Source organism: Carcharodon carcharias, chromosome 37, assembly GCF_017639515.1.
Source record: "Carcharodon carcharias isolate sCarCar2 chromosome 37, sCarCar2.pri, whole genome shotgun sequence".
NCBI classification, from domain to species: domain Eukaryota; kingdom Metazoa; phylum Chordata; class Chondrichthyes; order Lamniformes; family Lamnidae; genus Carcharodon; species Carcharodon carcharias.
In genome coordinates this window covers 6,664,147-6,690,483 of record NC_054503.1, presented here as the reverse complement: position 1 = coordinate 6,690,483, position 26,337 = coordinate 6,664,147, and the positions used below count along the sequence as shown (strand labels likewise).

General features: G+C 51.0%; 2 protein-coding genes across 2 annotated transcripts; one reads left to right on the top strand and one right to left on the bottom strand.

The window, feature by feature from the left end:
* Nucleotides 1-1,891: 1,891 nt before the first annotated feature.
* LOC121272966 (mucin-5B-like) lies at nucleotides 1,892-10,333 on the bottom strand. Its single transcript, XM_041179868.1, has 2 exons — nucleotides 10,123-10,333; nucleotides 1,892-6,687 (listed from the first exon to the last, which is right to left on the bottom strand). The coding sequence occupies exon 2, from the start codon at nucleotides 6,627-6,629 to the stop codon at nucleotides 3,162-3,164; it is 3,468 nt and encodes a 1,155-aa protein (XP_041035802.1). The 5' UTR covers nucleotides 6,630-6,687; nucleotides 10,123-10,333; the 3' UTR covers nucleotides 1,892-3,161.
* Nucleotides 10,334-10,600: 267 nt separating this feature from the next.
* LOC121272967 (RNA-binding protein 4-like) lies at nucleotides 10,601-25,789 on the top strand. Its single transcript, XM_041179869.1, has 3 exons — nucleotides 10,601-11,057; nucleotides 20,110-20,599; nucleotides 23,611-25,789. The coding sequence occupies exons 1-3, from the start codon at nucleotides 10,727-10,729 to the stop codon at nucleotides 23,660-23,662; spliced, it is 873 nt and encodes a 290-aa protein (XP_041035803.1). The 5' UTR covers nucleotides 10,601-10,726; the 3' UTR covers nucleotides 23,663-25,789.
* The last annotated feature ends 548 nt before the right edge of the window (nucleotides 25,790-26,337 follow it).

Genomic DNA, 26,337 nt, shown 5'->3' with positions numbered 1-26,337 from the left:
GCCAGTGTTTAAGCATGTTCACTGCTGGGGAAATGATCCAAAGAAGACATTTTCTCAGACTAGGGAATCAGGAAATGGGTTACTCGTTGCAGAATTCTCAGCTTCTGACCTATTCCTTGTAGCCACAGTACTTATACAGCTAGTCCAATTAAACTTCTGGTTAACTGTAACGCCAGGATTTTAATAGTAGGGGATTCGGCGATGGTAATGCTGTTGAACTTCAAGTGGAGAGGTTAAGAAAAGATATAGTGAGTCTCATGTGCAACATGTCTTGGGAACTTCCCCAATCTTCATCTGTGCAGGCTAGCCAAGGGCGGGTGGGGGGGGGAGCTTGAATTGTTGAATTGCACTGGGCGAGTCAGCAGCAGCCTCCTGCAGGTAGATAAAAGCCTTAACCCAAGCGGCACCAAGCAGCGAGGTAACATTCCCATGAGGTGGGGGGAGAGCCTTGATGTCACTTCTGCTGTGCCGCAGCAGAGAAGGGAAAGAAAAAGGTCTGCACTTCTGTAGCACCTTTCACGACACCAAAACACTTACAGCGCTTTTGAAATGTCACTGTTGTGATGCAGGAAACCCTGCAGCCTGCTCACGCACAGCAAGATCCCGCAAACAGCAACGGGAGCATGTCAGCCGTAGCTCAGTTGCTGGCACACGTGCCTCAGAGTCAGACGGTTCCTGGTTCGAGTCCCAATCCAGGACTTGAGTGTAAAATAAGCACGCGGGGACTGGATAGGGTAGATATCAGGAAGTTGTCCCCACTTGTGGGATAGACTAGAACCAGGAGACACAGTTTCGGAATAAGAGATTTGCCATTTAAGGCATCGATGAGAGAAATTTCCTCTCTCAAGAGGGCTGTTAGTATGTGAAATTGTCCTCCCCAGAGAGCAGTGGAGGCTGGGCCATTGAGTTGGATAGATTCCTGATAGACAGGGGAGTCAAGGGTTATGGAGGGCAGACAGTAAAGCGGAGTTGAGACCACAACCAGATTAGCCATGATCCTCTTGAATGGTGGAGCAGACTCAAAGAGCTAAATGGCCTACTCTTGTTCCAAGTCCTTTGTTCCTGGGCAGTACTGAAGGGGTGCTCCACTGTCAGCGGTGCCACCTTCCAGGTGAGGTGTTAAACCCAAGTCCAGTCTGCCTGCTTGGATAGATGGACATACGTACCAGATCGCGCGGCACCATCTCGGAGAGGAGGTGAGGAATTCTCCCCCAGTGCCCTGGTCAATAGTTATCCCTCAAATCAACATCACAGGGCAAAAAGGCGGCAGATTATCTGGTCATTATCGCACTGCTTTTTGTGGGAGTTGTCCAAGTGCAAATTGGCTGCTGCTGTCCCTACGTTACAACAACAATTAGACCTTACAAAATACTTCATTGGATGTAAAGCGCTTTGAGGTGTCTGGGCGGTTGTGAAACTCGCTATATAAATGAGAGTCTTTATTCTTCTGCCACCCTCATCAGGGTCTCCCCGCAGCCCCCCACCCCCAACACACACGCACACACACACACACACACACACACACACACACAACCGCTCCGCAATTTGCTGAAAATCGCTTTACGTTTCTACTTTTCCTCAGTTCTGATAAAAGGTCACGGACCCAAAACGTTGACTCCGTTTCTCCCTCCACCGGTGCGGCCTGACCCTGCCAAGTATTTCCCAGCGTTTTCCGGCCTTGCACCGTTGGAGCTAATGTCGGATCAAAAAGTGCAATTTGGTTCGAGTTGTTCGGCCAGCGGCTCCTGCAGATTGCAAAACGTGTCAACTTTGGGCTGCAGGTCAACATTTAAAAATGCGACAGCCTCGAGTTGGAATATTATTTAATAAATTTTAAAAATATATATACACACAGCCGCACCCCCCCCACCCCACCCCTCCCCTCCCCTCCCCCAACAAATATTTTAAGATATGGTTCAAACAAATTGAATCTGATGCCATTTTACAAGAACAGGAGCATTAAACCAGGTAACACGGAATTAACTGCTCTATGGGTAAAGTGGCAACGCATCAACTAAAGCCCGAAAGTCTAATGTCGTCGAGTAAACCCAGCCTCGGGTCAGTCAGAGTTCAACGGCAGGCTGGAATGGGCCGATCAGATCCCGGTCATAGCCGCCGACTGCAGCTCGTTTCGGAAAGGGCCGGGGCGGCCTCTGACCAACGGCAAGATCCTTGGGAGCGCACGCGGTGCTTTCGATATGGATGCCGCGGAACAACAGCGCCCGGGTTTGAGTTTGCTGGAACGGATGGGGAGGAATCAAGCACGTCGTTCTTGACTTCCTCGAACTTTCAGACGGTTAACTTCCGAGCTCAAAATTATGCAGGGGGGCGGAGGGGGGGCCAACTAACCAGTGGAAAACAATGGGAATTGTGTACAGTCGAGCTTGGTAGACACGGCCAAAAGCATTTAATTTAATTCGATGAGCGCTTTTGTTTTTATGTAAATTTGGGCTTATTGTTTCTGCATTCAACAAAAGGGGACTTTATGTTAAGCTGATAGTCGCTGGAAATTAAGAGGATAAGAATACTCCTTCCTTAGAGGTAAGTATTGTAATTTTTAATTGATTTCACCAAGGTTTTGTACGCAGTTGAATAATTGAGATGCCATTGGTCTGGTGCTTTAAGGGCACCGTGTAAATCTGATCTCATTGTAGGTAGAATTAGCTGTGACAGTGGCCCTTTTGAGGCAAGGGTCCGGCGGGCGACCTCAAAAGGCAGACCAGAGTTTGAGATCGAGCTAAACTGCACGACGAAGCGGGGACGAAGGGAAAATGGTTCACTGGGGGAACACTGGAGAAGGAGCGGACGGGGGAGCTGTGTGCACAGGAGTGGCGCTCGCCGTCACCGGGTTTTTTGGCACGTGTGGCAGTGCCTTTCCCTGTTAAGCTCATGGCACAGGGGCCTTGACAGCGATGGGTGTCGTGCTGCACGAAAGAGAGACAGCAAGAGAAAGGAGCGAGGAAATAAGACAGAGAGGCGCGCGGACGTTACTGAGATGAAGTGGGGACAGGGTGGTTGGAAACCAATCTACATTTCTAACCGGGGTCAGTCCTCGTGTTGTATGTCAACGTTAGCATATCTGGATGTGATAAAGTGATGGCACAAACTCTAACACATAATTCTGGAAAGAAGTGTTGGGGCACTGCTAATGAGGGTTAGTTTTACACCACAGAGGGACAGGAACTGGCATCTTGCTTTGGAGGGACATAGTGACGTGGGGCAGGATATGGCGAGCGCGCTTTAACGTTCGCCTTCAGCCGAGCAGTGGCCAAGACAGGAGGTGTGTGTCTCAGACCAAACTGAACATTCATTCCCGGGGTGGGTGTTTTTAACAGGCCAGGCTGGGGACTACCTCTCGGGGTGGGGGTATTTAGCAGTGCGGGTTGGGCACCCATTCTCAGGGTGGGGGTACTTAACAGGCCGTTTCGGGCACTCATTCCCAGAGCGGGGATATTTAACAGGCCGGACTGTGCATTCGTTCTCAGGTTGGGCGTTTTTAACAGGCCGGGTTGGGCACGCATTCCTGGGGCCGGTGTTTTTAACAGGCCGAGTTGGGCACTCATTCTTGGGGTGAGTGTTTTTAACGAGCCTGATTGGGCTCTCATTCCAGGGCCGGGTGTTTTTAATGCGCCTGATCGGGCTCTCATTCCAGGGCTGGGTGTTTTTAACGAGCCTGATTGGGCTCTCATTCCAGGGCTGGGTGTTTTTAATGCGCCTGATTGGGCATTTGTTCCCGGGCTGGGTGTTTTTAACGAGCCTGATTGGGCATTCGTTCCCGGGCTGGGTGTTTTTAACGAGCCTGATTGGGCATTCGTTCCCGGGCTGGGTGTTTTTAACGAGCCTGATTGGGCATTCGTTCCCGGGCTGGGTGTTTTTAATGAGCCTGATTGGACACTTTTTCCAGGGCTGGATGTTTTTAACGAGCCTGATTGGGCATTAGTTCCCGAGGTGGGTATTTTTAATGAGCCTGATTGGGCATTCGTTCCCGGGCTGGGTGTTTTTAATGAGCCTGATTGGGCATTCGTTCCCGGGCTGGGTGTTTTTAATGAGCCTGATTGGGCATTCGTTCCCGGGCTGGGTGTTTTTAATGAGCCTGATTGGGCATTAGTTCCCGAGGTGGGTGTTTTTAATGAGCCTGATTGGGCATTAGTTCCCGAGGCGGATGTTTTTAATGCACCTGATTGGGCACTTGTTCCAGGGCTGGATGTTTTTAACGAGCCTGATTGGGCATTAGTTCCCGAGGTGGGTGTTTTTAATGCGCCTGATTGGGCATTAGTTCCCGAGGTGGGTGTTTTTAATGAACCTGATTGGGCATTAGTTCCCGAGGTGGGTGTTTTTAATGAACCTGATTGGGCATTAGTTCCCGAGGTGGGTGTTTTTAATGCGCCTGATTGGGCATTAGTTCCCGAGGTGGGTGTTTTTAATGCGCCTGATTGGGCATTAGTTCCCGAGGTGGGTGTTTTTAATGAGCCTGTTTGGGCATTAGTTCCCGAGGTGGGTGTTTTTAATGTGCCTGATTGGGCATTAGTTCCCAAGGTGGGTGTTTTTAATGAGCCTGATTGGGCATTAGTTCCCGGGCTGGGTGTTTTTAATGAGCCTGATTGGGCATTAGTTCCCGGGCTGGGTGTTTTTAATGAGCCTGATTGGGCATTAGTTCCCGAGGCAGGTGTTTTTAATGAGCCTGATTGGGCTTTCATTCCAGGGACGGGTGTTTTTAATGAGCCTGATCGGGCTCTCGTTCCAGGGCTGGATGTTTTTAACAAACCTGATCGGGCTCTCGTTCCAGGGGCGGGTGATATCAACGGGCTGGAACGGGCACGTGTTCCCGGGCTGCGAGTTTTTAACAAGCCGGATCGAGCACGCTCTCTAAGAGTGGGGGTATTTAACAGGCCAGAGTGTGCACTCATTCGCAGAGTGGGGGTATTAAACATGCTGGATCGGGCACTCTCTCCCAGAGCGGGGGTATTTAACAGGCCAGATTGTGCACTCATTCGCAGAGCAGGGGTATTAAACATGCTGGATCGGGCACTCTCTCCCAGAGCGGGGTTATTTAACAGGCCAGATTGTGCACTCATTCGCAGAGCGGGGGTATTAAACATGCTGGATCGGGCACTCTCTCCCAGAGCGGGGGTATTTAACAGGCCAGATTGTGCACTCATTCGCAGAGCGGGGGTATTAAACATGCTAGATCGGGCACTCTCTCCCAGAGCAGGGGTATTTAACAGGCCAGATTGTCCACTCATTCGCAGAGCGGGGGTATTAAACATGCTGGATCGGGCACTCTCTCCCAGAGCAGGGGTATCTAACAGGCCAGACAGTGCACCCATTCCCAGAGCAGGGGTATTTAACAGGCCGGACTGTGCACTCATTCGCGGAGCAGGGGTATTTAACAGGCCGGACTTTGCACTCATGCCCACAGCAGGGGTATTTAACAGGCCAGATTGGGTACTCTCTCCCAGAACAGGGGTATTAAACAAGCCAGATCGGGCACTCATTCTCAGAGTAGGGGTATTTAACAGGCTGGACTGTGCACCCATTTTGAGAGCGGGGGTATTTAACCGGCCGGACCGTGCACTCATTCCCAGGGCGGGGGTATTTAACAAGCCGGATTGGGTACTCTCTCCCAGAGTGGGGGTATTTAACAAGCCGGATCGGGCACTCATTCCCAGAGTGGGAGTATTTAACAGGCCGGACTGTGCACCCATTCCCAGAGCGGGAGTATTTAACAGGCCGGACTGTGCACCCATTCCCAGAGCGGGAGTATTTAACAGGCCGGACTGTGCACCCATTCCCAGAGCAGGAGTATTTAACAGGCCGGACTGTGCACCCACTCCCAGAGCAGGAGTATTTAACAGGCCGGACTGTGCACCCACTCCCAGAGCAGGAGTATTTAACAGGCCGGACTGTGCACCCATTCCCAGAGCAGGAGTATTTAACAGGCCGGACTGTGCACCCATTCCCAGAGCAGGAGTATTTAACAGGCCGGACTGTGCACCCATTCCCAGAGCAGGAGTATTTAACAGGCCGGACTGTGCACCCATTCCCAGAGCAGGAGTATTTAACAAGCCAGACCGTGCACTCATTCCCAGGCCGGGAGTATTTAACAGGCCGGATTGGGCATTTTCTCCCAGGGCGGGGGTGTTTAACAAACCAGATTTGGCCCTTTTGGCAGGGGTAGTTTTATCCTGCGGCATTTTCCTCTTTATGGGTTTCCTGTTTTCCAGCTTTGACGCAGGAGTTCGAGGAAGGCGGACACGATGGTACAGGGAGCTGCTTTTGGTGAGAATCGGTGTGAATTGGCGCTGGAACTGGCTGCCCCCATACATGCAGTGGGTGGATACAGGCTGAGAGCGAGGCAGAGTTTTGGGGCAGAGCTGCTCATAATAATCGACATAGTGCTTGGTAGCCTTGTCACGTCCATAGTCCGGGGGACAGCGAGGATAACATGGCGTTTGCTGGCCATACCTAACTAGGGAATCACCCGGTGCCCAAGTGCATTCTGCGGCCTGGTGGTTTGGTCTTCCACACCGCTGGCAACTTTCCACCACACCGCTGGCAGATTGTGGCTTGGTGCTCGCTTTGGATGGCAGAGCGCTAATCTTCTTCCCCCTGAAGTCAGCAAGATCCATCTTGTTAATGGTTTTCAGTGCTTCCTCCTCAGGTCCCTGGGTTGTGCAAACGCATAATCTGAGAGAGAGAAAGAGAGAGAGAGAGAGAGAGAGAGAAAGAAAAAAGAGGGTTAATTAAATGTCAGCTCACTGGGCATGTGAAACTGCGCCAAGATTTGACCCTTGTTCTCTGACTGGTTTGGGACAATAATCTTTTGCTCAGCCTTCTGATCAGAGCTGGAGTGCTCTGTCAAACTCTGGGCATCACACTTCAGGAATGACAAGGCCTTGGAGAGTGTTCAGAGGAGATTTGCTCAAATGGTCTCGGCGGGGGGGGGGGGGGGGGGGGGGGGGGGGGGGGGGGGGGGGGGGGGAATGGAAATTTAAGTGGAGAGAGTAGATTTACCAGAGTGAATCGTCAACTCCAAGGATTAAGCTACAAGGAAAGAAGACACAAGCTAAGGGTGTATTCCTGGAATTTAGCAGGGGAAGGGATGATTTGGTTGTAGTTTTTGAGATACGAAGGGGGACAGAGAGAGAAACTAGTTCCGTTAGTTGGAATGTGTAAAAGTAAGAGCCAGACCTTTCAGGAGTGAGATTAAGAAACACTTCCACACACAAAGGGTGGGGGAAGTTTGGAAGCGGCAATTAATGATGGATTAATTTTTAATTTTAAATCTCAAGAATTGCGGATTTGCAGTAACCCTTTTGCATTAAGGGATAAGGGGCACAAGTGAGTCCTTTATTTTATTCCTCATGGGACGGGGGTGTCATTTATGTCACTGGACTAGTAATCCAGAGGCCCAGGCTAATGCCCTGGGGACAGAGGTTCGAATCCCGCCACAGCAGCTGGCCAGCTTGGACTGAGTTGCTTGCTAGGCCATTTCGGGGTCTGGAGTCACGTGTAGGCCAGACCGGGTAAGGATGGCCGATTTCCTTACCTGAAGGACATTAGTGAACCAGATGGGTTTTTACAACCAGCAATCATCGTTGCCATGGTCACCATTACTGAGACTAGCTTTCGATTCCAGATCTTATTCATTGAATTTAAATTCCACCAGCTGCTGTGGCGGGATTCGAACCTCTGTCCCCAGGGCATTAGCCTGGGCCTCTGGATTACTAGTCCAGTGACATAAGCAAAGCGTCACCGTCTCCCCCATAGATATATGGAGCTGGGCTGCAGGTCAGTCACGATCGTACTGAATGGCAGCAGAACAACCTCACCAGGCAGAATGGCCTCCTCCTGTCCCTATGGAGAAACTGGGATCGCTCACCTTAAAAGCAGGGGAGGCTAGGGAGAGATTTAAAAGATGGGCTCAACGTTATGACGAGATCTGGAATGGTTGGGTGGTTGGGTGGGGGAGAGCCTGTTTCCAGAGAGGAACCAGAGGACAGATTTAAGAAAAGCAACTAAAGAACCAGAGAGTTTTTTTTTTGTTAAATGCAATGTGTTGCTGTGAACTGGAATGCACTGCCTGAAAGGCCCAAGAGGCCAGCTAGTGCCTGCATTTCACACTCTCCAGAGGTCTGGTCAATAGCAAATTCAAAACCCTACGAAAGTGGAGTCAGGGTTGGCCATGTAGGTCATTAGGTAGGTAGCCGAGAAGGCATATGGGAAACTTACCTTTATGAGCTGAGGCATAGAATGGAACAGCTGGGAGGTAATGCTGGAACTTGGGTTACCATTGACCAGAAACTGAACTGGACCAGCCACATAAATATGGTGACTACAAGAGCAGGTCAGAGGCTGGGAATCCTATGGCGAGTAACTCACCTCCTGACTCCCCAAAGCCTGTCCACCATCTACAAGGCACAAGTCGGGAATATGATGGAATACTCTCCACTTGCCCAGATGAGTGCAGCTCCAACAAACACTCAAGAAGCTTGATACCATCCAAGGCAAAGCATTCGACTTGAGTGGCACCCCATCCACAAACATTCACTCGCTCCACCACTGACGCACAGTGGCAGCAGTGTGTACCGTCTATAAGACGCACTGCAGCAACTCACCAAGGCTCCTTCAGCAGCACCTTCCAAACCCATGACCACTACCATTTAGAAGGACAAGGGCAGCAATCACTCACCATCCTAGCTTGGAACTATATCGCCATTCCTTCACCATCGCTGGGCCAAAATCCTGGAACTCCCTCCTAAGCGGCTCTGTTCTTATCTTAAACCTATGTTCCTGGTTTTGGAGCCCTCACCTAAGGAGACCTGAGCCTTCCTATCTTCTCTATCTAGAGCTGTCTAAATGTTATGCACTCTAATTATGTCACCCCTCAGCCTCCTCTGTTCCAAAGCAAACAACTGGAACCTATTCAATCTTTCCTCATATCTAACATTCTCCAGTCCAGGCAACATCCTTGTAAATCTCCTCTGTACCTGACCTGGTACATTCACATCTTTCCTATAGTGCAGTTTCCAGGACTGCACACAGCACTCCAGCTGTGGCCTAACTCATCTTTTACACAGATTTAAAAAAAAATTCATTCATGGGTCTCACTGGCTAGGCTAGTATTTAATGCCCATCCCTAACTGCCCTTGAGAAGGTGGTAGTGAGCCACCTTCTTGACCCACTGCAGTCCATGTGGTGTAGGCACACCCACAATGCTGTTAAAGAGAGGGAGTTCCAGGATTTTGACCCAGCGACATTGAAGGAACGGTGATATATTTCCAAGTTAGGACAGCAAGTGGCTTGGAGAACTTTCAGGTGGTGCTGATCCCCTGTATCTGCTGCCCTTGTACTTGTGGTTGGTAGATGGTGCAGAGGAGATTCACCAGGATGTTGCCTGGGCTGGAGCGTTTCAGATATGAAGAGAGACTAGATAGGCCAGGGTTGTTTTCCTTAGAGCAGAGAAGGCTGAGAGGGGACCTGATAGAGGTACACCAAATTATGAGAGGCGTAGATCGGAAGAAACATTTCCCCATTACGGAGGTATCAATAACCAGGGGGCACAGGTTTAAGTTAAGGGGCAAGCGTTTAGAGGGGATTTGAGGGAATTTTTTTTCTCCCAGAGGGTGGTTGGAATCTTGGACACATAACTTGAGGAGGTGGTAGAGGCAGGAACCCTCACAGCATTTAAGAAGTATTTAGATGAGCACTTGAAACACCATAGCATATAGGGCTACGGGCCAAATGCTGGAAAATGGGATTAAAATAGATAGTTGCTTGATGGCTGCAACAGACACGTTGGGCCGAAAGGCCTGTCTCTATGCAGCATAACTCTACGAGATGGCGAGTTTGGAAGGTGCTGTCAATTGAAAATTTCAAAATAGATCTTCCGCACAAAAAACATGGATTCTTGCTCATTTAATAAATCTGATTAATGCCAGCCCAGTATATTAAAGGGAGCCAAGGCCTGTGAACGGGGTTATGATTCACAGCGGGTTTCAATGATTGAATGGCAAAACAAGCTCCTCCCAAGGGGCAATGGCGACTGGCACCCTCTGCCTGTGACGTCACCATGAAACCTCTCTATCCACCGGGAGGGGGCGGGACGAACCAACCTCTCACCTTTGACTCGGTCTCTCGGGCTTGACACCCCGAATAGGGTCTCCCTGAAGCTCCTGCTGTCCAGCGGCGTGGACTGTGGCCTTAACTGACAGTCCGGCTTCGGGAAGAAGGAGGGCGGGTCGCTCGATCACGTTCGCATTCTCTCATGCACGCCAGGGACCGCGAAGAGGACTCAAAATGGCCGCCACCCCGTGGCCGCGCTGCCCCGCCTCCTTGAGTGACAGTCCGCCGTACCAATCGGAGCGCGCGTCGGCCCTTCGCTGGAGGGGCAGCTGCCAATCAGAGGGCGGTGTGTGTGACATCCCCTTCCGGTGGGCGGAACGGCGGAGGCGGCGGGGCCCCGCCTCCATTGAGCGGAAGTGGAGTGGTAGGCCCTGAGGAGGAGGAACGCGTCGGCTGATTGGCCACACGTCGGCCAGGCCGGCTGCCATTGGTCAGAAGGGCCGTCAGTCAATAATGAAGGCGGCCTTTCCCCTTCCCTCCCCGCTCGGACGAACGGTCAGGACCGGCGCCATTTTGTGGAAGCCCCGTGAGGTGATTCGGAGGGGGGGCGGGGAGACAGCGAGAGAGAAATCGATTAGAACCGAGAGGGGAGGGGGCAAAAATGAAGATCTTCGTGGGGAACATACCGAGCGACGGCACGGTGGACGAGCTGCGGACCCTGTTCGAGTACTACGGCACGGTGCGGGAGTGCGACATCATCCGGCATTACGGCTTCGTGCATATGGAGAGCGCCGAGGAGGCGAACCAGGCCATTGCCGCACTCAACCAGTACGAGCTGCACGGCCAGAAGCTCAACGTGGCCGAGTCGCGGCCCCGGCCCGCCGCGGTCACCAAGGTCTACGTCGGCAACCTGGCGCCTGGCTGCAGCAACCAGGAGCTGCGGGCCAAATTCGAGGAGTACGGCCGGGTGCTGGAGTGCGACATCGTCAAAGGTGATGGCGGCGGCAGCCGAGATAGAGGGCTTTCCCGGTGACGTCAGCGCAGCACGCACCCCCCCCCATTCATTATTTTCATCACCCCCCCATTCATTACCTTCATCACACCCCTATTCATTATCTTCATCACCCCCCAATCATCATCTTCATCACCCCCCCAATCATCATCTTCATCAACCCCCAATCATCATCTTCATCACCCCCCCCCAATCATCATCTTCATCACCCCCCCCATTCATCATGTTCATCACCCCCCCCATTCATCATGTTCATCACCCCCCCATTCATCATGTTCATCACCCCCATTCATCATGTTCATCACCCCCCCATTCATCATCCTCATCACCCCCCCCATTCATCATCCTCATCACCCCCCCCCATTCATCATCCTCATCACCCCCCCCCATTCATCATCCTCATCATCCCCCCATTCATCATCCTCATCACCCCCCCATTCATCATGTTCATCACCCCCCCATTCATCATGTTCATCACCCCCCACAATTCATCATGTTCATCACCCCCCACAATTCATCATCCTCATCACACCCCCCCCATTCATCATCCTCATCACCCCCCCACCATTCATCATCCTCATCACCCCCCCCATTCATCATCCTCATCACACCCCCATTCATCATCCTCATCACCCCCCCCATTCATCATCCTCATCACCCCCCCCATTCATCATCCTCATCACCCCCACCATTCATCATCCTCATCACCCCCCCATTCATCATCCTCATCGCCCCCCATTCATCATCCTCATCACCCCCCCTCCACCATTCATCATGTTCATCACCCCCCCATTCATCAGGTTCATCACCCCCCCCATTCATCATGTTCATCACCCCCCCATTCATCATGTTCATCACCCCCCCATTCATCATGTTCATCACCCCCCCATTCATCATGTTCATCACCCCCCCATTCATCATGTTCATCACCCCCCCATTCATCATGTTCATCACCCCCCCGTTCATGTTCATCAACCTCCATTCATCATGTTCATCCCCCCCCATTCATCATGTTCATCACCCCCCCCATTCATCATGTTCATCACCCCCCCATTCATCATGTTCATCACCCCCCACAATTCATCATCCTCATCACACCCCACCATTCATCATCCTCATCACCCCCCCACCATTCATCATCCTCATCACCCCCCCCATTCATCATCCTCATCACCCCCCCATTCATCATCCTCATCACCCCCCCCATTCATCATCCTCATCACCCCCACCATTCATCATCCTCATCACCCCCCCATTCATCATCCTCATCGCCCCCCCCATTCATCATCCTCATCACCCCCCCTCCACCATTCATCATGTTCATCACCCCCCCCATTCATCATGTTCATCACCCCCCCCATTCATCATGTTCATCACCCCCCCATTCATCATGTTCATCACCCCCCCATTCATCATGTTCATCACCCACCCGTTCATGTTCATCAACCTCCATTCATCATCCTCATCACCCCACCTCCACCATTCATCATGTTCATCACCCCCCCATTCATCATCCTCATCGCCCCCCATTCATCATCCTCATCACCCCCCCTCCACCATTCATCATGTTCATCACCCCCCCATTCATCATGTTCATCACCCCCCCATTCATCATGTTCATCACCCCCCCATTCATCATGTTCATCACCCCCCCATTCATCATGTTCATCACCCACCCGTTCATGTTCATCAACCTCCATTCATCATCCTCATCACCCCCCCTCCACCATTCATCATGTTCATCACCCCCCCATTCATCATGTTCATCACCCCCCCATTCATCATGTTCATCACCCCCCCAATCATCATCTTCATCACCACCCCATTCATCATCTTCATCACCCCCCCATTCATCATCCTCATCACCCCTCCATTCATCATCCTCATCACCCCCCCATTCATCATCATCTTCATCACCCCCCCATTTATCATCCTCATCACCCCCCCATTCATCATCATCACCACCACCCCCCATTCATCATTTTCATCACCCCTCCATTCATCATCTTCACCACCCCCCCATTCATCATCTTCACCACCCCCCCATTCATCATCTTCACCACCCCCCCATTCATCATCTTCACCAGCCCCCCCATTCATCATCTTTATCACCCTCCCCATTCATCATCTTTATCACCCCCCCATTCATCATCTTCATCAGCCCCCCATTCATCAACTTCATCACCCCCCCATTCATCATCTTCATCACCCCCCCATTCATCATCTTCATCACCCCCCCATTCATCATCTTCATCACCCCCATTCATCATCTTCATCACCCCCATTCATCATCTTCATCACCCCCCATTCATCATCTTCATCGCCCCCCATTCATCATCCTCATCGCCCCCCCCATTCATCATCCTCATCGCCCCCCCCCATTCATCATCCTCATCGCCCCCCCCATTCATCATCCTCATCGCCCCCCCCCCCATTCATCATCCTCATCGCCCCCCCCCCCATTCATCATCTTCATCAGCCCCCACATTCATCATCTTCATCAGCCCCCCCATTCATCATGTTCATCAACACCCATTCATCATGTTCATCACCCCCCCATTCATTATGTTCATCACCCCCCCATTCATCATGTTCATCACCCCCCCATTCATCATGTTCATCACCCCCCCGTTCATCATGTTCATCAACCTCCATTCATCATGTTCATCACCCCCCCATTCATCATGTTCATCACCCCCCCATTCATCATGTTCATCGCCCCCACATTCATCATGTTCATCACCCCCCCATTCATCATGTTCATCAACCCCCATTCATCATGTTCATCACCCCCCCATTCATCATCCTCATCACCCCCCCCATTCATCATCCTCATCACCCCCCCATTCATCATCCTCATCAGCCCCCACATTCATCATCCTCATCACCCCCCACATTCATCATCCTCATCACCCCCCCATTCATCATCCTCATCACCCCCCACCATTCATCATCCTCATCACCCCCCACCATTCATCATGTTCATCACCCCCCCACCATTCATCATCCTCATCACCCCCCACATTCATCATCCTCATCACCCCCCCATTCATCATCATCTTCATCACCCCCCCATTCATCATCATCTTCATCACCCCCCCATTCATCATCATCACCATCACCCCCCCATTCATCATCTTCATCACCCCTCCATTCATCATCTTCATCACCCCCCCATTCATCATCTTCATCACCCCCCCATTCATCATCTTCGTCACCCCCCACATTCATCATCCTCATCACCCCCCCATTCATCATCCTCATCACCCCCACCATTCATCATGTTCATCACCCCCCCATTCATCATCCTCATCACCCCCCACCATTCATCATCCTCATCACCCCCCACCATTCATCATCCTCATCACCCCCCCACCATTCATCATCCTCATCACCCCCCACATTCATCATCCTCATCACCCCCCCATTCATCATCCTCATCACCCCCCACCATTCATCATCCTCATCACCCCCCACCATTCATCATCCTCATCACCCCCCACATTCATCATCCTCATCACACCCCCATTCATCATCCTCATCACCCCCCCGCATTCATCATGTTCATCAACCTCCATTCATCATGTTCATCACCCCCCCCATTCATCATGCTCATCACCCCCCCATTCATCATCATCTTCATCACCCCCCCATTCATCATCCTCATCACCCCCCCATTCATCATCATCACCATCACCCCCCCATTCATCATCTTCATCACCCCTCCATTCATCATCTTCATCACCCCCCCATTCATCATCTTCATCACCCCCCCATTCATCATCTTCATCACCCCCCCATTCATCATCTTCATCACCCCCCCAATCATATCTTCATCACCACCCCATTCATCATCTTCATCACCCCCCCATTCATCATCCTCATCACCCCTCCATTCATCATCCTCATCACCCCCCCATTCATCATCATCTTCATCACCCCCCCATTTATCATCCTCATCACCCCCCCATTCATCATCATCACCACCACCCCCCATTCATCATTTTCATCACCCCTCCATTCATCATCTTCACCACCCCCCCATTCATCATCTTCACCACCCCCCCATTCATCATCTTCACCAGCCCCCCCATTCATCATCTTTATCACCCTCCCCATTCATCATCTTTATCACCCCCCCATTCATCATCTTCATCAGCCCCCCATTCATCAACTTCATCACCCCCCCATTCATCATCTTCATCACCCCCCCATTCATCATCTTCATCACCCCCCCATTCATCATCTTCATCACCCCCATTCATCATCTTCATCACCCCCATTCATCATCTTCATCACCCCCATTCATCATCTTCATCGCCCCCCATTCATCATCCTCATCGCCCCCCCCCATTCATCATCCTCATCGCCCCCCCCCATTCATCATCCTCATCGCCCCCCCCCCATTCATCATCCTCATCGCCCCCCCCCCATTCATCATCTTCATCAGCCCCCACATTCATCATCTTCATCAGCCCCCCCATTCATCATGTTCATCAACACCCATTCATCATGTTCATCACCCTCCCATTCATTATGTTCATCACCCCCCCATTCATCATGTTCATCACCCCCCCATTCATCATGTTCATCACCCCCCCGTTCATCATGTTCATCAACCTCCATTCATCATGTTCATCACCCCCCCATTCATCATGTTCATCACCCCCCCATTCATCATGTTCATCGCCCCCACATTCATCATGTTCATCACCCCCCCATTCATCATGTTCATCAACCCCCATTCATCATGTTCATCACCCCCCCATTCATCATCCTCATCACCCCCCCATTCATCATCCTCATCACCCCCCACCATTCATCATCCTCATCACCCCCCCACCATTCATCATCCTCATCACCCCCCACATTCATCATCCTCATCACCCCCCCATTCATCATCCTCATCACCCCCCACCATTCATCATCCTCATCACCCCCCACCATTCATCATCCTCATCACCCCCCACATTCATCATCCTCATCACCCCCCCATTCATCATCCTCATCACCCCCCCGCATTCATCATGTTCATCAACCTCCATTCATCATGTTCATCACCCCCCCCATTCATCATGTTCATCACCCCCCCATTCATCATGTTCATCACTCCCCCATTCATCATGTTCATCAACCCCCATTCATCATGTTCATCAACCCCCATTCATCATGTTCATCACCCCCTCATTCATCATCCTCATCACCCCCCCCCATTCATCATCCTCATCACCCCCCCATTCATCATCCTCATCACCGCCCCCATTCATCATCCTCATCACCCCCCCCCACCATTCATCATCCTCATCACCCCCCCCACCATTCATCATCCTCATCACCCCCCCCCACCATTCATCATCCTCATCACCCCCCCCACCATTCATCATCCTCATCACCCCCCCCACCATTCATCATCCTCATCACCCCCCTCATTCATCATCCTCATCACCCCCCTCATTCATCATCCTCATCACCCCCCCCATTCATCATCCTCATCACCCCCCCATTCATCATCCTCATCACCCCCCCCATTCATCATCCTCATCACCCCCCCCATTCATCATGTTCATCACCCCCCCCATTCATCATCCTCATCACCCCCCCATTGATCATGTTCATCACCCCCCCATTCATCATGTTCATCAACCCCCATTCATCATGTTCATAACCCCCCATTCATCATGTTCATCACCCCCCCATTCATCATCCTCATCACCCACCCATTCATCATCCTCATCACCCCCCCCATTCATCATCCTCATCACCCCCCCACCATTCATCATCCTCATCACCCCCCCCACCATTCATCATCCTCATCACCCCCCCCACCATTCATCATCCTCATCACCCCCCCACCATTCATCATCCTCATCACCCCCCTCATTCATCATCCTCATCACCCCCCCCCATTCATCATCCTCATCACCCCCCCCATTCATCATGTTCATCACCCCCCCATTGATCATGTTCATCACCCCCCCATTGATCATGTTCATCACCCCCCCATTCATCATGTTCATCACCCCCCCATTCATCATGTTCATCAACCTCCATTCATCATGTTCATCACCCCCCCATTCATCATGTTCATCACCCCCCCATTCATCATGTTCATCACCCCCCCATTCATCATGTTCATCACCCCCCCATTCATCATATTCATCACCCCCCCATTCATCATGTTCATCACCCCCCCATTCATCATGTTCATCACCCCCCAGCATTCATCATGTTCATCACCCTCCAGCATTCATCATGTTCATCACCCCCCAGCATTCATCATGTTCATCACCCCCCAGCATTCATCATGTTCATCACCCCCCAGCATTCATCATGTTCATGACCCCCCAGCATTCATCATGTTCATGACCCCCCAGCATTCATCATGTTCATCACCCCCCAGCATTCATCATGTTCATCACCCCCCAGCATTCATCATGTTCATCACCCCCCAGCATTCATCATGTTCATCACCCCCCAGCATTCATCATGTTCATCACCCCCCAGCATTCATCATGTTCATCACCCCCCAGCATTCATCATGTTCATCACCCCCCAGCATTCATCATGTTCATCACCCCCCAGCATTCATCATGTTCATCACCCCCCAGCATTCATCATGTTCATCACCCCCCAGCATTCATCATGTTCATCACCCCCCAGCATTCATCATGTTCATCACCCCCCAGCATTCATCATGTTCATCACCCCCCAGCATTCATCATGTTCATCACCCCCCAGCATTCATCATGTTCATCACCCCCCAGCATTCATCATGTTCATCACCCCCCAGCATTCATCATGTTCATCACCCCCCAGCATTCATCATGTTCATCACCCCCCAGCATTCATCATGTTCATCACCCCCCAGCATTCATCATGTTCATCACCCCCCAGCATTCATCATGTTCATCACCCCCCAGCATTCATCATGTTCATCACCCCCCAGCATTCATCATGTTCATCACCCCCCCGGCATTCATCATGTTCATCACCCCCCAGCATTCATCATGTTCATGACCCCCCAGCATTCATCATGTTCATGACCCCCCAGCATTCATCATGTTCATGACCCCCCAGCATTCATCATGTTCATCACCCCCCAGCATTCATCATGTTCATCACCCCCCAGCATTCATCATGTTCATCACCCCCCAGCATTCATCATGTTCATCACCCCCCAGCATTCATCATGTTCATCACCCCCCAGCATTCATCATCTTCATCACCCCCCAGCATTCATCATCTTCATCACCCCGCCCCCCATTCTTCATGGTCATCACCCCATTCATCATCATCATCATCCCCCCAGTTCATCATCATCAACTCCCCACCCCCCCTTTTCATCTTCATCCTCCCCCCACCCATCAGGGTGGCAGGAGGCCATTCTTTTCCCCCTCCAAGTATTAGGTGGCAGGCGGCCATTCAGTCCCGTCACCCCCCGCCCTGAATTGGGGTGACAGGAGGCCTTTCTGTTCTCCTCCCCCACCCCCTTGTATTGGGGCGGCAGAATGCCATTTAGCGCGCCCCCTCCCTCCCCCCCCCCCCCGACTCTTCTTCCAAACAGCAGCTGTGAGGATCCTTCAGGTCCTCCCGATGGGGTCTTTGATTTTTTAAAGCATCCCATCCGAGAGACACTGCCTCCCTCAGTGCTGCTGAGAGAGGTTGTGGGGAGATTGAGTCAGAACGTAAATCTGGGGGTGTGGGACACCAAGAGTAAGGAAATGGTGAGGAAGGGAAAGGGTTGCAAATTAAATAAAATGCTGGCGAGAGTGCCTGTCTCAGTGGGACTGTTAGTTTGAGAAGAAATTTCTGTCTTTCCTGTTTTATTTTTTCACACACAATCCTCTATCTAGGACTGTGGGGATTTGTCTAGGGATGTAAATCCCCATTTTCTGTGGTTGAACCTTCACTTTCGAACATCTTACGTCCCCCCGATGTGTACTGATGGCACCGACTCATGCAGTTCTGTCACTGCTGGGTTTGGCCAATCCTTGTGTGACCCCCGCATGGTGCGGCTCGACAAACCGTTTGCCCGGGGAGCAGGCCTCGACTAAATTTACCTTGTCAACGCTGATGCAAATCTGCTTTCCGGCCAGTGGCTGTATGGCCAAACTCAATCCTGTGCGCGCACGTGCGCTTCCAATTTTTTAGGTGTGTTGGCGGTCACCAAAATGGCAATCGCTGGCAGCAGTTCAGGCTGAGTGTCCCATCCTGAGCTGATGGAAGCTGAAGCTCGTTGTGGCAGCCGTGCTCCCAGTCCCCTCCGGGACTGACACCTTCCTGATCGGTATGGCTCAGCGACGCTGGTTCAGAAACCCGAGTCTCCGTCCTAAACGTTTCGCCTTGCTCCCGACGATTCCTGTTCGTTTGGGTCTGGAGACGCGAACCTCGAGCCTTGGTTGCAGAAGCCGGATAATTGGGATCAAGTCCTTTTGTTGGAAAAAGTGTTGGTGTTGGCTGACTGTTTAAGAACAGGCTGCAAAATGAATTGCCACAATTCAATGACATTACAAAGAGTTTCCAGTAAGGAAACAGGTCCAGAAGTAAGTTTGACAATTTATATAAGGGAGCGTGTGTGATAATGATAGACCCAGTATAAAGCTAGTGAGTCAGAAGAACAATTTGAACCTTTTCCGACAAGGATATAATGGTTTTTCTAAACCCAGTGACCCTGAATTGTATATATATTTTTTAAAAAGCAAAAAAGTATTGCAGATGCTGGAAATCTGAAATTGAGGAAAGAAAATGCTGGAAATACTCAGCAGGTCTGGCAGCATCCAGGGAGAGAAAGAGAGTTAACATTAAACTTTGTTTCGCTCCACAGATCCTGCTGAGTATTTCCAGCATTAACATTAACAACGATCGCCCTTTCAGAATATTCACTCTTCCATTTTCCCTCGTGCTTATCTAACTTCCCCAGTGTGAAACGGTGTCTCAGCGTCAGGTATGGCTCCCCTCCAGTAGTTTGCCAGCACCAGGGCAAGTACGTAAGGCCCTGTTACCGTGACGTTTATACTTTTTTCGCTCCACAGATTACGCCTTTGTGCACATGGAGAAGGAGGAAGACGCCGTCCAAGCGATTACCAACCTGGACGAGAAGGAATTCAACGGGAACAAGCTCAGGGTGCAGCTCTCCCGTTCGACCTACGGGAAATCTGGTGGGCAACGGGATGTCTGCCAGCGCTGCGGAAGGCAGGGGCACCAGGCACGAGATTGCCACTCGGCGCGCTATAATCAGTACAGCCAGTACCAGTTCCAATCCCAATATTACCCCTCTTACTATTCGTATTACGACTACGACTATGGCCACGGCTCCTATTACGACTATTACGAAGATTACCAGGCCGCGGGCGCTGCCGCAAGTTACACGCCGCTCGATTACGTGAGGGAGAGGAGCCCAAACCGCCTAAGCACATCTGCGGCGACGGCCAACAGCTGCACCCTGTACGAACGCACCCGTCTGTCGCCACTCACTGTGCCAAAATATCAGAACGAGAAATTCATAGACGATAGCATCAGTAGGTATGTATCCGTTGCAGGCAAAAACACGGGGAGTAAGGGGGCCTGTGAGGCTTCTCAGCCAGTGGGTGGGGGTGAGGAAGGTGCAGCCTGGCCTGCCATTAATGTAACTTGTCTCCCCACTCCCACATGGAATTCTGAGCCACCCGCTGAAGACTCTTCCCTTGGCAGCGCCCTGGTTTCGGAGCGGTAGTGCCAGCTCGGGTGTCCTGTGGGCTCCACAGTAAGTAACACAGATCCTAACGCTGGCGTGGAGCGGTATACGTTGTGCCGGTGAGAGACAAGTCTACTTGCCCCCTAGCTGTGGGTGCTTTTGCTTTTTAACTTCTGGTTGTAAATTTACCAGATTCTTTAGCGTGTCAACTGTGCAGTTCGAGAACACAGTTGCCGGGGAATAATTATATACTAATCAGATCAGTCTGCGCAAAACTGCAGGGAGATAGCCAGCAGCTCTGCTATAGCTTCTAAAACCTTTGTGGCCGAGGTTGTGTCTGGAGAGAGTGTTGTGTGCTGTGGAACGCACTTTGTACCCTTCCAGAGGGCTTCTTTCAGAGGCGCTGCTAGAGTGCGCACTTATCTTTCTTACCATCCTGACGAAATGTTGCTGGAAGTTGTTGACTAATCATAGGAAGCGATCTATCAGTTTCTCAACCTTAGACCCATTCACGACCTGAGAAAAACCCTCCCAGTGACGCAGAGCTTTGGGACACTTAAGGCTTTAGTGAGGGCGTAAAACTGATTTATTCACATGGTGCCTGGGATGAAACATTTTGGGTGAGAACAGAGAAGTTGCTGGGGTTGCTCCCCTTCCTGCAGAGAAGTTTAAGGGAGAGATTTGATGGAGGTGTTCAAAATCACAAAGGGGTTTTGATCAAGAGTGTATTGGGCAGCTGGTTCAGGGAACTGGCACGAGCACGAAGGGCCGAATGGCCACCTCCTAGATGATTCAGTTGTGGTGTGGCTGTTTCATCGTGTGTCCTGAGCGAGTTTTGCTTTGATGAAAGGAGTAAGTTCTCACTGTCTGAAGGACTGGTCATCGCTCGGAGAGCGCCATTTGAATTGATCGAAAGTGTCCATTTTATTTCACAGCTGCAGAAGGGATTTTGTGGGAGCCATAGACATGTTCATAATTCCAGAGGTTCCTGCAGAATTCCCTTACAAGAGGCACCACCTCCTTAACTTGAGTGTCTTCCACTAACTAACAAGCCTTGTGTAATGAAAACAAGTTTCAGAAGACTTACTAAACTTGAGCAAATTCTCTCAAAGGTAACAGAGAGCAGATTGCGACAGTATCATTTGCAGTAGTCAGGCACTCTCGGAACCCTGGATTGATATGCAGAAGCCCTGTCACGTTGCATTCAGTGAAATAAAATGGGGAGAGTGTGAAGTATTTAGCTCCGTGCTCATTTAAACTGTATGAAACATCCTGGGTTTACAATTCTAGTTTGCCTTCCCAGTGCACGTTGCTTCTACATGTGAAAAGGTGAGGTCAAGTCTTAGTGGGACCGCCTGTAAATTCTGGAAAGCCACTAGCCTGTTCCACTGACCAATTCTAAAACGTGGCTATCTCGGAGAATCTCGTCGGTACTGTATTTCTTTTACAAAATATCTGTTTCCTGGGTAGGTTGCTCTGAGTGTTCCCTTGTTGAAAATTTGTTTTTTTTTTAACCTCCCAATTACCTATGAGCTAACTTCTCAGCTCTTGAGTGACGATGGCCAGGGTGGACTCTGTTGTGGTCGTGGGAGTTGCTGTTTATAAAGATGATGTGAGATCTCTGGGGGGGGCAGATACATTCACTATGAGGAACTGTGAGCAAGCTGACATTTGTGGCCACTTGGCATCAGATTGGCACACTCAGTGGTGATTGGCATTGTGAACAGTTGTGACTTCCTTTAACACTTGGGTTCGAATGGTGAAGGGGGGTTGTTGTAACGTCAGCAAGCTTGCCTCTCTATTTGTGCAATGTTTGGGGTTGTGTGTGACGATTGTGGGTCAAATTTTCAAATTATATCCTTCAAATCAGTTGCCTCTTTCTCTCACGGATTAGTTACATGTGTTTTGTCAGGAGCCTCTCTCTGTCTTAATTGCACCTGCTCACACCAGGATGCCTCACGTTCTCCATGAAGAATCCCAGTCGCCGGCAAAGCTGCTTGCTTAAGAACCTTCTCTTTCCCCCAACCTCCTACCCGCAGACACAGCCCTGAGTTGCATTCCCTACTTTTGCAGAAGTGTCTTCACCCAGGTATGCAGGATAAAACAGGGGAACAGTCCATCTATTTCCCCTTTCCCTTGAATTCTCCCCTAGTACTCCCTGAACTGAACAGCATTTCATAGACTGGGGAGCGGGCAGGTGACTTGTGCCCGGACCTGTGCCTGACATGGTGTACCCTTCTCTGGCTGGCACAGCACGGGGCCTGTTGATCCTCACCGCCTGACATTTCTCCTGTCCAAAGGCTCCCCAAGTCTAGCAACTTGTTTCCCATCTCCCTCCGCTGTACAACCACACAACTCTTTATGTTATGAGAGATCACAAAACATTCGAATAGAATTGTGTATTAATGATGAGATTCACTTATGGCTATAGCTGGGGGCAGACACTACTGCCCAAGGTGACTGACAGCTCAGGAGGTCTTGGAGCGCTTCACAGCCAGTGAAGTACTTTTAAGGTGTGGTGGCTTGAAGCATGGGGAAGCACAGTAGTCGGGTAACCCATAGCAAGCTCTCTTGTCTTGTGTATCAGAAACCACATCCTGGCTGGAGCCTGTGGGGAGGGATGGGGACAGGAGAGTGCCGGGATGTCCTGTTTACGGTTTCTCAATTCGGTATCGAGGAGGCACATTTTAAAACAAAAAAAGCATTAAGGCCTCGTCCACCACTTCCACCCCCACCCCCACCCCCACCATTTGCAGTCCTCTATATTTGGTTCCACCCTTGGCTCCTCCCTCGGTGAATGCATGAGCGACTTTTCCTTTCCGGCCAGCCCTGTATTGACATAATGTGCTTTTTCTCTTAGGTATGATCAGTTTGACTACGATAATACCACCGACACCCGCTATGCCCAATGAACCGACGATTTCCTCCTCTTCCTCTTCCTCCTCCGCCGCCGTCGCCGCTCTCCGACCAGAAGTTTGCTCTCTCCAGACGAATACACGACCCCACGATCGCGGCACGACAGCGCCTTGGCATTTAAAACAAAATTTACATCTCTCTCTCTATCTCAAAAAAAAAATAGATATAATCACTGCAGCCCAGCCTTGTGAGCCATAGGTTCTGTAAACACTCTTAACGCTCTCTTTCTCACTGATGATTGTGATCAGATGCTACTCGCTAGGGTATTTTTTTTTTGTTTCCTTCCCCTCCCCCACCCCGCCCCTTAAAGAATACAACAAACCTCCCTTCGTACAGGTCCTGCTAATACCCTCACTGAACACTGGTGCTTTCCTACATGTGAAGGTTACCTTCCTGAACACTGATGCTCCCCCCACCCCCTCCCCCCGGCCCGCCGCTGCCTTTTAAAGGGGCGGGGAGCCTGTTTTGCCATTTTCGCCTTGCCGTCCCTCGGGGGAGTGATGGTTGTTGCATCCGCTCCTGTGAACCACGGGCATCCCTTGTGTCTTGAGTGCGGGCTGCTCCTCTGGGGGCAGCCCGCCGTGTGTGTGTGTGTGTGTGTGTGTGTGTATGTGTGTGTGTGTGTGTGTGTAGGGGCCCGGTTTCCTGCTCCTGGTTCACACGGGGTACAGAGCTCAAGGCGTGGGGGCATCGGGTACTGGCGTGTGTGTGCCCGAGGTATAAATTACAGTGGCTAGATGTGTCCAAGGCACGCGGGGATTGTGCTGTGAAGCTGAACTGGCTCCTCCCCCCTTTTAAATCATCCTCGCCCTTAACTGTACCACCATCACGAATAATCAAACACATGATTAAAAGCTGCATTTTCACCACCCTGCCTCAGACAGGTGCTGCTTTCGTACACCTTGCCAATGCTGCTTGGATTCCAGCTTTTGAGGGACGCACAGGAACGGGTAAATCTGCCTTCGGTGGCTGGGCTTGCTTTTATTTTAGTCCTTCATCTTCCTGCAGCCTGGGGTCCACTCAACAGGCAGGGTGACACAGTGCCAGAGTGCGTAACCCGTCCGTTACTAGCCAAGTTTAGAGATAACAGGCTGACTTCCCTGAGAAACAGGCTCATTTTCTTACCCCCCCCGCCCCCCCCAACCCTATTTTTATTTACCGCTAAAAGTGACGTACCTGCCATCGGTGCCATCGTGTTGGCATGAAGAGGTAGAGGGGGTGGGAAAACTGCCTGGCTTCTGGGTATATTTCTGTGGTGGGCTTTTGGACTTGCTGCGAGAGGGCGGAGTGTACCTTTTATTGGGGATGGAGTGTGCATGTGTGTGTATCTGTGGATATGTATGTGTTTCACACGAGTGCCATGGCAAAACGGCTAACAAAGCTGTGCTGGGTACTTTTTACCTGGCGGGTAGGATGCACTATTTGTGTGCGTTTGCAGTGGCTGGTATTTTCGTAGAGGGAGTCGTGTCTTGCAAACATGTGGCTCCCCTGGTGGGCTAGCTTGTAAGTGTACCGTGCAGTGTGCTGCTGATCCAAATGGTGGTGTGGGGGTGGGGAGGGGTGGCACAGTTGACTGCAGCTCCTCCTGGGGAGGGTCGAGGTCCCACAAAGCTCTCATGCCCGCTGGCTAGCTGGTGATTCCTGAAGCATTTTGTGGGGGGGATTGAGGACAAGATTCAGTCGCGACGCCTCCTGTAGTCGAACATTGAATATACCCTGCGCAATAAGAATGACCCACAAGGGCACAGTGCTGGCGGGGAGCTGCCATCTGCAAGAATGTACCCAGCGAGGGTTGGCACCTTCAGTGAGGGTGGGTGGTGAAAGGGAAAGTGCAAAGTGGGGTTTTCTTTGGGCTGTTGGGTGGGGCAGGGGGCAGATAGAAGAGGAATGGAATTGACTGGGGCGCGGGAGTGGTGGGTGGTGAATTTACACCCCCTTGACTGGTGTTACACAAAAGAAAAATGAGGCTCATTTAATTTTCTTTCACTATGACAAATAATTTAGTTTATGTAATAATTGCCTACACTAGAGAACCAGTGTCTGAAATTAGAGTTGGCAGTGGGTGGGGAGGGTTGTTTGTAATCTAACGTGTAGCAAGATTCAATAAACCTAATCTGAAATACCTTTCTGTGTGTGCAAGCCTTGACTTAATGTTCGCACTTGTCAAACTATGCCGTAACATACATCTCTTGTTTCACCCTCCGCCCCCCGGCCCAGGAATCCAGACAGTCTGGCTGTCAAAGCCCATTTGCCCCAGGAAAGGAAGATAGAGTTAACGTTTTGAGTCAGTAGGACACGCTTTCAGCTCTGAAGAGGAGTCATACAGACTCGAAACGTTAACTCTGTCTTTCTCTCCACAGATGCTGTCAGACCTGCTGAGTTTTTCCAGCAATTTTGGTTTTTTGTTTCAGATTTCCAGCATCCGCAGCATTTTGCTTTTACCCATTCACCTCAGTCCTGTTTTATCCATTTTTTTTTTGTTCAAACTCACTGGTTTGATCTGTTGGAATTGCACCAGCCTGAAGGGTTAACCTTGCTGCTGGTTAAGCCACGGTGTCAGCTGTGACTCCCTTGGTATCTTGCTCGCCTCTCGAGTCTCAAATAAAAACAGAAAGCACTGGAGAAACTCAGCCAGTCCAGCAGCATCTGTGGAGGGAGAATCCGAGCTGAC

Excerpts from the sequence above, each read along its gene's own strand:
- LOC121272966 (XM_041179868.1), bottom strand. The coding sequence starts at position 6,629 with ATGGATCTTGCTGACTTCAGGGGGAAGAAGATTAGCGCTCTGCCATCC.
- LOC121272967 (XM_041179869.1), top strand. The coding sequence starts at position 10,727 with ATGAAGATCTTCGTGGGGAACATACCGAGCGACGGCACGGTGGACGAG. Across the intron at positions 11,058-20,109 it reads GGAGTGCGACATCGTCAAAG|ATTACGCCTTTGTGCACATG; the intron begins GTGATGGCGGCG and ends TTCGCTCCACAG. Across the intron at positions 20,600-23,610 it reads ATAGACGATAGCATCAGTAG|GTATGATCAGTTTGACTACG; the intron begins GTATGTATCCGT and ends TTTTTCTCTTAG.